Source organism: Pan troglodytes, chromosome 18 (assembly GCF_028858775.2).
Source record: "Pan troglodytes isolate AG18354 chromosome 18, NHGRI_mPanTro3-v2.0_pri, whole genome shotgun sequence".
Taxonomy (NCBI): Eukaryota; Metazoa; Chordata; class Mammalia; order Primates; family Hominidae; genus Pan; species Pan troglodytes.
Genome location: NC_072416.2, coordinates 17,667,644 through 17,679,277, shown reverse-complemented (window position 1 = coordinate 17,679,277; position 11,634 = coordinate 17,667,644). Strand labels below are relative to the sequence as shown.

At 50.5% G+C, this 11,634-nt stretch overlaps 1 protein-coding gene across 1 annotated transcript; it reads right to left on the bottom strand.

Moving 5' to 3' along the window:
* Positions 1-2,571: 2,571 nt before the first annotated feature.
* Positions 2,572-6,457, bottom strand: LOC112205830 (group 10 secretory phospholipase A2-like). The gene is made up of 2 exons (XM_054668942.2): positions 6,272-6,457; positions 2,572-2,799 (listed from the first exon to the last, which is right to left on the bottom strand). The coding sequence occupies exons 1-2, from the start codon at positions 6,366-6,368 to the stop codon at positions 2,645-2,647; spliced, it is 252 nt and encodes an 83-aa protein (XP_054524917.1). The 5' UTR covers positions 6,369-6,457; the 3' UTR covers positions 2,572-2,644.
* Between the last annotated feature and the right edge of the window lie 5,177 nt (positions 6,458-11,634).

Genomic DNA, 11,634 nt, shown 5'->3' with positions numbered 1-11,634 from the left:
CCACGGCTCATGCCTGTAATCCCAGCACTTTGGGAGGCCGAGGCGGGCAGAGCACTCGAGGTGGGGAGTTTGAGACCAGCCCGGCCAACTTGGTGAAACCCCACCTCTACTGAAAAAAATACAAACATTAGCTGGGCGTGATGGTGCATGCCTGTAGTCCTAGCCACTTGGGAGGCTGAGGCATGAGAATCGCTTGAACCCAGGAGGCAGAGGTTGTAGTGAGCCAAGATCACATCAGCACACTCTAGCCTGGGTGACAGAGCGAGACTCTGACTCAAAAAATAAATAAAATAAATATCACTTACATTAGATATACCCAAGGGGTGGTCTATAGAGACTTGGAAGCAGTGGTTATTGCAACAGGGGCACGGAAGTCATCTGGCTATGCCAGGATGCCCAGGGGATACTCGGGGTGGGTGGCATGGTGCTGCTGGGGACTCACCGCACAGGACGCTCTGATTGACGCACTGCCAGGAGTAGCGCTCTGTCTTGGGGCTGCAGCCGGCCTCCTCAGCTCGAGTGTAACAACAGTCGTGGCCATGGCAGCACCTGCGGATGTCACATGGGCAGGACAGCAGGTGGGTGAAGCTCTCTCCTGGCCCTCCTCTTGCCAGGACCATGGGTGACTGAAGACCCCCAGGGAGGCACAGCATCCTCTTATCTAAGCTTTTTTTTTTTTTTTTTTTAAGAGACAGGGTCTTTCTCTGTCGCCCAGGCTGGACTGCAGAGGCACAATCATAGCTCATGGCAGCCTTGAACTCCTGGGCTCAAGCGATCCTCCCACTTCAGTGTCCCAAGTAGCTGAGACTACAGGCACACGCCAGCATGCCCGGCTGGTTTTTTAATTTGTATTTCCTTTGAGACAGCGTATCTCTCTGTTGCTCAGGCTGGAGTGCAATGGCTCAATCAGCTCACTTTAGCCTTGAACTCCCGGGCTCAAGTGATACTGCCACCTCAACCTCCCAAGTATGCTACTACAGGAACACAAACTCCTTTCAAATGCTGGGATTACAGGTGGGAGCTACTGTACACCTGGCCTTATCTAAGCTGTTTCCCTGAAAATCCCCGACTTGGGTAATGATTCCATTGGCCCCACCATGCCCTGTCCTGCCTTCCTGGCTGTGCCCAAGCTTGGTCCCTGCCTGCCTGCCTGCCTCCCTCTCTGGGTCTCGAGCTCCTGTGACACATGACTCCTCTCTCTTCTTGGAGTGATCCAAGCCCTGCCACTTCCTGACTTTGCCCACACTGTACCCTCTGCCTGGGGCAACTTCATGTCTGCCCATTGACCCTTAGGCCTCAGCCCAGGCACAAGCCCCTGCCTCCGGAGGTCATCCAGGCCTCACCAGGCTACACCCTCTCATAAAATCGGATTCCCTCCCTTCAGGGTAGGTTTATAATGAAACCCTCCTTAGAGGCCAGGTGCGGTGACACCCATCTGTAATCCCAGCACTTTGGGAGGCTAAGGTGGGAGGATCACTTGAGATCAGGGGGTCAAGACCAGCCTGGGCAACATAAGAAGACTCTTGTCTCTCTTGTCTCTATAACAAATTTAAAAATTAGCTCACCAGGCCAGGCTCAGTGGCTCATGCCTGTAATCCCAACTCAGGCTGGAGTGCAATGGCACAATCTTGGCTCACTGCAACCTCCACCTCCTGGGTTCAAGTGATTCTCCTGCCTCAGCCTCCCGAGTAGCTGGGATTACAGGCATGCGCCACCATGCCTGGCTAATTTTGTAGTTTTAGTAGAGACAGGGTTTCGCCGTGTTGGCCAGGCTGGTCTGGAACTCCTGACCTCGTGATCCACCTGCCTCGGCCTCCCAAAGTACTGGGATTACAGGCGTGAGCCACCGCACCTGGACACGTTACTGAATATTTCTGTGCCTTGGTTTCTTCATCTGTGAAATGGGATTGTTGTGAGAACGCAAAGGGATTCCCAGGGCAGTTCCTAGTGCATAGTCTGGCTTCCTTTGTGTGTGTGTGTGTGTTTAATATAGAGACAGGGTCTCACTATGTTGCCTAGGCTGGTTTCAAACTCCTGGTCTCCAGTGATCTTCCTGCTTCGACCCAAAGTGGTGGGATTACAGGTGTGAATCACCACACCTGGTCACTTTATATTTTTATTATTTTTTTCTTTTGAGACAGGGTCTCGCACTGTCACCCAGGTTGGAATGCAGTGGTGCAACCTCAACTCACTGCAAACTCCACCTCCTGGGTTGAAGCAATTCTCCTGCCTCGGTCTCCTGAGTAGCTGGGATTACAGACGCCTGCCACCACACACAGCTAATTTTTGCATTTTTAGTACAGATGGGGTTTCACCATATTGGCCAGGCTGGTCTTGAACTCCTGACCTCAAGTGATCTGCCCACCTCGGCCTTCCAAAGTGCTGGGATTACAGGAGTGAGCCACCACTCCTAGCCAAGTTTTTAAGGCAACGTCATCAGCTCAAGGCCAGGGTAAGGGGCAGCTGGTACCAAGATCTGGCTTCACTGGCCATGTTATCCAAGAGGCCTCTGCCTGCCTGCAAAGTAGTACTGCACACTGGGATCTCCCTGGACCAAACCCCAGCTTCAGTTTTGGGTACTTCCTCATAAGCCTTGACTACCCCAGAGTGTGAGGGATTTTGTGGCTTGGTCCCAGGCATGCACTCACCAGTCAATGGCATCGCGGGGCTGGCCATGGCCTCCCAAGCCACAAAAGCAACCATATTTCATATAGGCGATGGAGGTTCGGGGACCAACACAACCCACAGTTCCTGCCAGTTCCAGGATCCCACGCCGGTGCACACGTAATGTCCTGGAGGCTGGGGGGTAAACAAAGGTGACAGGCTGCAGGTCAGGGCTTCCCAGACCCCTGGGAAGGGCATGAGCCTGAGAAGAGCCTAGGTGTTACAGCCTGGCTGTCTGGGTTTGAATCCTACTTCCTAGCTGTGTGACCTTGGACAAATTCCTAACCTCTCTGGGCCTTGGTTTCCTCATCTGTGAAATGGGGGATAAACTGACTTCAACTCATATGAATGAAATGAGATAATGAGTATAAAGCCCCTGGTGCATGAAAAGGCTATTATAATCCGGCTGGGCTCAGTGGCTCACACCTGTAATCCCAAGATTTTGGGAGGCCCAGGCGGGCAGATCACCTGAGGTCAGCAGTTCAAGATCAGCCTGGCCAACATGGTGAAACCCCATCTGTAGTAAAAACACAAAAATTAGCCGAGCATAGTGGTTCATGCCTGTAATCCCAGCTACTAGGGAGGCTGAGGAAGGAGAGTCACTTGAACCTGAAGTGAGATGAAGGTTGCAGTGAGCCAAGATTTTGCCACTGCATTCCAACCTGGGTGACAGAGCAAGAGTCTCAAAAAAAGAAAAAAAAAAAGGCTAACTATTATAATCAAGGTCCTCAAGGTCGCCAAGAAGGGGAGAAAGTGTCGTGCATGAAACGTTTGTCCAGTTCCCTGTGTTGGGCACTGGGAATCACGGATGCGCCTACAGGTGTCTGTCACCAAGGTGGGCTCCTCTGTGGCAGCTCCCGGGCCCTGGCACTGCCCTGTGCTCATGACTTCCCCTCCAGAATCAGACTCAGGGCCCTTGGTATCTCCTCTTATTTTCACTGCCAGACAGGAAGGCCCCTTGGCCTGAGCCCAGCCATTTTTCTAGATCCTGGCACAGCTTGGACATGTAATGGTGCCCAATGCATGTGACTGGAACCCCTGCATTGGACATGTAGGAAACGAGGCCAGCCGGGAAAGGTAACCCCACATTCCCACAGCCAGCAGGAACCCGAGCAGAGGCTTCAACCCAGGCTTCTGACTTGCAAACCAGTGCTCCTTCCTCCTTACACAGTGACAACAGGGGAAGGTGGCCTTCGGGGTTGCCAGAGCCGAGTGGTACCAGCAATAGAGTGGAAACTCGCACACAGGCTTGCCTGCTTCCTGGGTTAGGGTTAGGGTTTATACAGCTCTGGGAGGTTGACGCACTGTGTTTGATCATCTTTTTTTTTTTTTTTTTTGAGACACAGACTCATTCTTGTTGCCCAGGCTGGAGCACAGTGGTGTAATCTTGCTCACAGCAACCTCTGCCTCCCAGGTTCAAGCAATTCTCCTGCCTTAGCCTCCCGAGTAGCTGGGATCACAGGCGTGCGACACCACACCCAGCTAATTTTTGTATTTTTAGTAGAAAGGGGTTTCACCATCTTGGCCAGGCTGGTCTCGAACTCCTGACCTCATATGATCCACCTGGTTTGGCCTCCCAAAGTGCTGGGATTATAGGCATGAGCCACTGTGCTCATCCTGATCATCTTGTCTCTCTTTTGTTTTTTTAGAGACAGGGTCTCACTTTGTCACCCACACTGGAGTGCAGTGGCAAAATCAGTTCACTGCAGCCTCCAAATCCTGGGCTCAAGCGATCCTCCTGCCTCAGCCTCCAGACATACGGGCATGCACCACCATGCCCAGCTAATTTTTAAATTTTTAGTAGATATGGGGTCTCACTATGTTGCCCAGGCTGTTCACAAACTCCTGGCCTCAAGTGATTCTCCTGCCTTGGCCTCCGAAGGCGCTGGGATTCCAGGCATGAGCCACCATGCCCAGTCTCATTTCTGTTTTATCTAGAACAGTTTTCATCACACTGACTTTTTTGAGAAGTCCAGGCCAGATTGAAATTCCATTTTGTCTTTTTATCAGTGGAAAAAGTAGCATATTTATGTTGGAGGACAAAGATGAATCAAAGAGGAAGAAAATGTAAAACGCTTTTGGGGCTGGGCGCGGTGGCTCATGCCTGTAATCCCAGCACTTTGGGAGTCCGAGGCAGGCAGATCACCTGAAGTGAGAAGTTCCAGACCAGCCTGACCAACATGGAGAAAGCTGTTTCTACGAAAAATACATAATTAGCCGGGCATGGTGGTGCACGCCTGTAATCCCAGCTACTTGGGAGGCTGAGGCAGGAGAATCACTTGAACCCGGGAGGTGGAGGTTGCAGTGAGCCGAGATCGTACCACTGCACTCCAGCCTGGGCAACAGTGAGACTCTGTCTCAAAAAAAAAAAAAAAAAAGAGCTGAGCTCTGATATAAGCTGCCCTGGTACACAGTGAGCTTCCAGAAATGGTCCCTTGTCCTCTAAATGCACCAAGACCCAGGGAACACGCCCTGTCTGAGCACCCTGACAATGTCCCAGTCCCAACACCGTACCCTGAAGCTGTCCCCAAAGGTTCCCCTGCCACCGTCCCTGACCACTCTCTGGTATCTCAGTGCCCTAGCAACAGCCCTATAGAGGGAGGGTTCTAGGCATGGGGCAGGCATGAGCACTGTGCTTATAACCAAGCAAAACACTCCCTCTGTGCCAACATAGGTGTGGCAGGTCACGCTGGGGTCTGTTTGCCCTGTCTGCCCGCTGCAGCCTCCTCGGGGGAGGGCCAGGGTTGTCTGTGCATCCTGTGACCCCAGGGTCTATGCGCACATATGTGTGTCTGTGCTGCTCTCTCTGTGTGTGTGTGTGTGTGTGTGTTTGTGTACACGGTGCATCTGAATTGTCCTGAGTGCTGTCTCGAGCTGTGTGTGCGTGTGTCCCCCTAGCGGTATCTCAGTATTTTTCCCTGTGGGAGCCGCACACCTGAGGGCCAGGTGAGTCTGGGGCTGGTCCTGTGCCTGCGCATCTGTGTGCTGGTGGCGTCTGCATAGTACTCTGCGGGTACATGTATCTGTGCACCCCAGAAATGGGCAGTCACCCACAGGACCTCTCTACAGTGACCCCAAAGGATGGATAGTGAGATAGGGACAGTATGTTCTATTTTTTGTTTTTTGTTTGTTTGTTTGTTTTGTTTTGTTTGTTTTTTTGGTCACAGGGGTTTGTTGTACAGGGGCACAATATATTCTTCTCCCACTGCCAAGACGGCCCTTTCTGCCCCTGCTCCTCCCACCCTCTGGTGTCTCACATCTCAGGGACAGGTGGAATGAAGGATAAGTTCGCGGACCCCAGATCAGGACAACCGGGAGGCTTCCGGGCTGCCGGAGAGGGTCACAGCCGGTTAGGGGAGGGAGCCAGGAGAGGACTCTGTGCCCCTGGGGAAGGACTGGGCTAGTTCTGGGTCCCTGGGAGGAGTGAGTGGGGGGCCCTGCAGAAGGCTGGGGCGCATCGTGTGGGTGAGCATTAGAAGAGCGAGCTGGGGGCTCTAGGGCAACTAGGAACTTGGAGAGGGATGGGAGGCAGGGCTGCTGGATCCCTAGGAAGGGCTGGAGGAATCCCGGAACGCCTGAGTTCCGGGAAAGCCCCTTCCTCACTCACCCTCGCCGGACCCGGGGCCAGGTCGAAGCAGCAGCAGCAGCAGCGACGGCAGTAGCAGGAGCAGCATGATTGGCAGGCACACAGGTAGCGGCCCCATCGGAGGGTGGCAGAGGTGGGACGGTGCTGCAGGGCCACCGGAGGCACCAAGCCCGGCGGACACACACCCCGGCTGTCACGCCCCGGCTCCGCCCCCGACCTCACCTTCCCTCGCGGCCCAAGCAGAGCCAGCTAGGGGCGGGCACCTGGGGCGGCGCAAAGGCGTTCTGATCTCTGTATCTTGGTCACTGAAGGGGCTCGAGAGGCCGCGGGGCGCTGGGGACAGGACCGGGAGTCAGGCCCAGGGAAGTCTCCTCGGAATAAGGGAGGAAAAGGCGCTCTTTTGATGTTATTACTCCCCCAGCCCCTCCCCCGCTCACCTGGGCGCCCAAAGGGGACAGAAGACTTGGAGGAGGGGTAGTCCTGAATTTGCTTCAACATTTTATTTTATTTGGCCGGGCGCGGTGACTCACGCCTGTAATCCCAGCACTTTGGAAGGCCGAGGCTGGCGGATCACCTGAGGTCAGGAGTTCAAAACCAGCCTGGCCAACATGGTGAGGCTGTCTCTACTAAAAACACAAAAATTAGCCGGGCGTGGTGGTGTGGACCTATAATCCCAGCTACTTGGGAGGCTGAGGCACAGGAATCGCTTGAACATGGAAGGCGGAGTTTACAGTGAGCCAAGATCACACCACTGCACTCCAGCCTGGGTGAGAGCCAGACTCTGTCTCTTTCTCGCTCTCTCTGTCTCTCTCTCTGTCAGTCTGGAGAGAGTTGATTGTCCCTGGTCAGTCTCTCTAGTCGAGAGAGAGAGAGACACTGAGGCTGGGCACAGGGCTCACGCCTATAATCCCAGCACTTTGGGACACCGAGGCGGGTGGATCACCTGAGGTCAGGAGTTGGAGACCAGCCTGGCCAACATGATGAAACCCCGTCTCTACTAAAAATACAAAAAATTCCCCGGGTATGGTGTTGAGCGCCTATAATCCCAACTACTCAGGAGCCCGAGGCAGGAGAATCGCTTGAACCCGGGAGGCAGACGTTGCAGTGAGCGAAGATCGCACCACTGCACTCCAGCCTGGGCAACAAGAGCAAAACTCCATCACACACAAACACACACACACACACACAAAATTAACGAGGCATGGTGGCACATGCCTGTAGTCTCAGCGGCTCGGGAGGCTGATGTACAAGAATCGCTTGAATCTGGGAGGCGAAGGTTGCAGTGAACCAAGATTGCACCACTGCACTCCAGCCTGGGTGCCAGAGTAAGACACTATCACAAGGCCGGGCACGGTGACTGATGCCTGTAATCCCAGCGCTTTGGGAGGCCGAGGTAGGCGGATCACCTGAGGTCAGGAGTTCGAGACCAGCCTGGCTAACATGGTGAAACCCTGTCTCCACTAAAAATACAAAAAAATTAGCCAGGCATGGTGGTGGGCGCCTGTAATCCCAGCTACTCTGGAGGCTGAGTCAGGAGAATTACTTGAACCCAGGAGGCGGAGGTTGCAGTGAGCCAAGATCATGCTATTCCACTCCAACCTGAGCAACAAGACCGAGACTATGTCTCAAAAAAAAAAAAAAAAAAAAAATGACTCTGTCTCAAAAAAAAAAACTAGAAGTCTTGATCTGTGATCTTGGGAAAAGCTGTTCACATCAAGGATGCCATCTTTTTCCGGCAAAAAAACTTCCCTCTTGTGAGATTATGAACCCAAAGTTCAAGGTCCTGAAGTTTTGCTGTATTGTGGATGGCAAGTACATTCTTTCTCTGATGTTCTCAGAAGATCCAATCTTCAGGTTCTAGATTGTGAAGGAATTGATTGTCCCCAGTCAGTGAGCCATAAAAAGCTTTCAGTACCTGGTGAAAATACACTGTACCATAATGATCTACTGTTGTAATATCAGCCCTCTTGCATGGGAAAGCAACCAGAAAACATGCATTGAAAATGATCATTGACAACTGAAATGTTCAAATGGCCCATGAGGTAGCCAAATGCACCTGAAGCTTTGATTGTCTTCCCAGGAACATGAATTTGACAAACAAAACATTGGTTATGAACTATTTTAGCAATTTATAAGTCAGCACACCAATACATATTTAATTTAGATCATTTTATCTTTTCCATGATGAGTCATGGAATGCAGAGCCTTTTATTTTTCATTTTTAGACAGAGTTTCATTCTTGTTGCCCAGGTTGGAGTGCAATGGCGCTATCTCGGCTCACCGCAACCTCCGCCTCCTGGGTTCAAGCGACTCTTCTGCCTCAGCCTCCCGAGTAGCTGGGATTACAGGCATGAGCCACCACGCCCGGATAATTTTTTGTATTTTTAGTAGAGATGGGGTTTCTCCATGTTGGTGAGGCTGATATTGAACTCCCGACCTCAGGTGATTTGCCTGCCTTGGCCTCCCAAAGTGCTGGGATTACAGGTGTGAGCTACCACGCCCAACTGCAGAACCTTTAATAACAAACACTTTAAGGAGTCAGGAAGGACAAGGTGACCATCTTGATTCTCCATGAGTCCATGGTTAACATCGGACTTGCGTGCTCTGAATATCAGTTGTTTCTCCAGTTTACGTGCATAGCACTGATACCTAATGGGTTATCATAGGTAATTTGACTTAGACCTTGGAGTTCATTCAAATTGTATACCTAGGCTGAGCGAGCCCACAAAAAATTAGCTGGGCATGGTGGCAGAAGCCTGTAATCCCAGCTACTTGGGAGGAGATGGGAGAATCCCTTGAACCCAGGAGAAGGAGGTTTCAGTGAGGGGAGATTGCTCCACTGCACTCCAGCCTGGGCGACAGAGTGAGACCCTGTTTCAAAAACAACAAAAAAGGGGTGGTGGCTCATGCCTGTAATCCCAGCACTTTGGGATGCCAAGGCAGGTGGATCACCTGAGGTTGGGAGTTCAAGACCAGCCTGACCAACATGGTGAAACCCCGTCTCTACTAAAAATTCAAAAAAATTAGCCAGGCATAGTTGTGGGCGCCTGTAATCCCAGCTACTCAGAAGGCTGAGGTACGAGAATCACTTGAATCTGGGAGGCAGAGGTTGCAGTGAGCCAAAATCACGCCATTGCACTCCAGCCTGGGTGACAGATTGAGACTCCATCTCAAAAAAGCAAAAAGCGAAAAACAAAAACAAACAACAACAACAAAAACCAAACTGTTTATCTAAACAATTTTGGTATCGGCTGTTTTAACATGAAAATTTAGCAAAGTATTTTTTTGGTATTCAATTAATTTTTTGTTCTGCTTGGGTTAGCAGCTTTCTTTCTTTCTCTCTCTCTTTCTTCCCTTCCTTCCTCCTTCCCTCCCTTCCTTCTTTCTTTCTTTCTTTATTTCTGTCACCCAGGCTGAAGTGCAATGGCACGATCATGGCTCACTGCAATCTCCGCCTCCCGAGTTCAACCGGTTCTCCTGCCTCAGGCTCCCAAGTAGCTGGGATTAGAGATGCCCACCACCATGCCCAGCTAATTTTGTATTTTTTTAGTAGAGACAGGATTACACCATGTTGGTCAATTACAATTCCCCTGTCTTTATGAATCGGCTCTGTCTAGGCAGTGGGCAAGGTGAACCCCTTGAACAGTTACAGTAGTGCCAACATGTCAAGTTTGTAGGCTCTCTCTCCGTGATCGGCCCTGGGGACCCTGTTGGACTGTATGCCAACAAACACATTGTCATGAATTAAGAATATTCACAAATAGTTTACAAATTTTGGAGAAATTAGGCAGAGACAGAAATATGACTCAAATTCTATTTATGAAAGTATACTCGCTGGACGGGGTGGCTCATGCCTGTACTCCCAGCACTTTGGGAGGCCGAGGCAGATGGATCACCTGAGATCAGGAGTTTGAGACCAGCTTGGCCAACATGATGAAACCCCATCTCCACTAAAAATACAAAAAGTTAGCCAGGTGTGGTAGTGGGTGCCTGTAGTCCCAGCTATTCCAGAGGCTGAGGCAGGAGAATCACTTGAGCCTCTGAGGTGGAGGTTGCAGTGAGCTGATATCGTACCATTGCACTCCAGCCTGGGCGACAGTGTGAGACTCTGTCTCAAAAAATAAATATAAAATATAAAAAGCTGGTATGCTCCATTAATTCCTGCAGGCCCAACGAAGGCAGCCTAGGAATTCTAGATCAATGGAATGAATACAACTTGCTAGAAATACATAGGAAACAAAATGACTATTCACAGAACCAAATAAAAGCCTTCCACTAGAAACTAAAAATAATAATAATAATAATGGTTTTATATATATGCATACACAAGCAAAGCCAGAAGAGAATAAATAGCAAATGAATGAAAATTAGAAGCAAAAACAAGTAACTAGGAAACCATCTCTACATTTTTTTTACTCAATCTACCCTGAATGCTACAGCATTATCCAGGACCCCAGAAAACACACATAATACTTTATTCCTGATAAACAATTCAATGTCCTTAAGTCCACCAATATCACCATACATTCTGTGCAATCAAGAAATTTACTCAGCTGGGTGCAGTGGCTCACACCTGTAATTCCGGCACTTCGGGAGACCAAGGCGGGTGGATCACCTGAGGTCAGGAGTTTGAAAACAGCCTGGCCAACATGGCAAAACCCCATCTGTACTAAAAATACAAAAATTAGCCCAGTGTGGAGGCACACGCCCATAATCCCAGCTACTCGGGTGGCTGAGGCAAGAGAATTGCTTGAGCCTGAGAGGCAGAGGTTGCAGTGAGCCCAGATTGCACAAGTACACTCCAGCCTCGGTGACAGAGGGAGACTCCATCTCAAAGAAAAAAAAAGATTGTAGACCTAAAGTTAACATTGGCATGTACTTGATTATAGGAGGCCAGCAAATAATTTACTTATGAATGATCTACCGGGCGCAGCCCTTCCCAGATGCCTGAGGCCTTTTCTTGCTGAATAGACATCTATCTGGCTGTTACATGATCTTAGGAACAGCTATTCATTTGGAAAAGGGTGTCACAATGACTTTCTCTTTTGCATAAGAAGATGGGGGGCTGGGATCCTGAGATTTTAAAATTTCCTTTACAGCGTACCCATATGTGCTCAAAAGTGAAAAGAGATGACAATTGGCCAGGCGTGATGGCTCACACCTGTAATCCCAGCACTTTGGGAGGACGAAGTGGACAGATCAGAAGGTCAAGAGATCAAAACAATCCTAATCAAAATGGTGAAACCCTGTCTCTACTAAAAATACAAAAATTAGCTGGGCATGGTGGCATGTGCCTGTAGTCTCAGCTATTCGGGAGGCTGAGGCAGGAGAATTGCTTGAACCCGGGAGGCGGAGGTTGCAGTGAGCCGAGTTCGCACCACTGT

What these genes read in the sequence shown, in the direction of transcription:
- LOC112205830 (XM_054668942.2), bottom strand. Translation starts at nt 6,368, where the DNA reads ATGGGGCCGCTACCTGTGTGCCTGCCAATCATGCTGCTCCTGCTACTG. An exon ending in TGGCCCCGGGTCCGGCGAGG is followed by an intron (nt 2,800 to 6,271) that starts GTGAGTGAGGAA and finishes TTTACCCCCCAG; the next exon opens with CCTCCAGGACATTACGTGTG.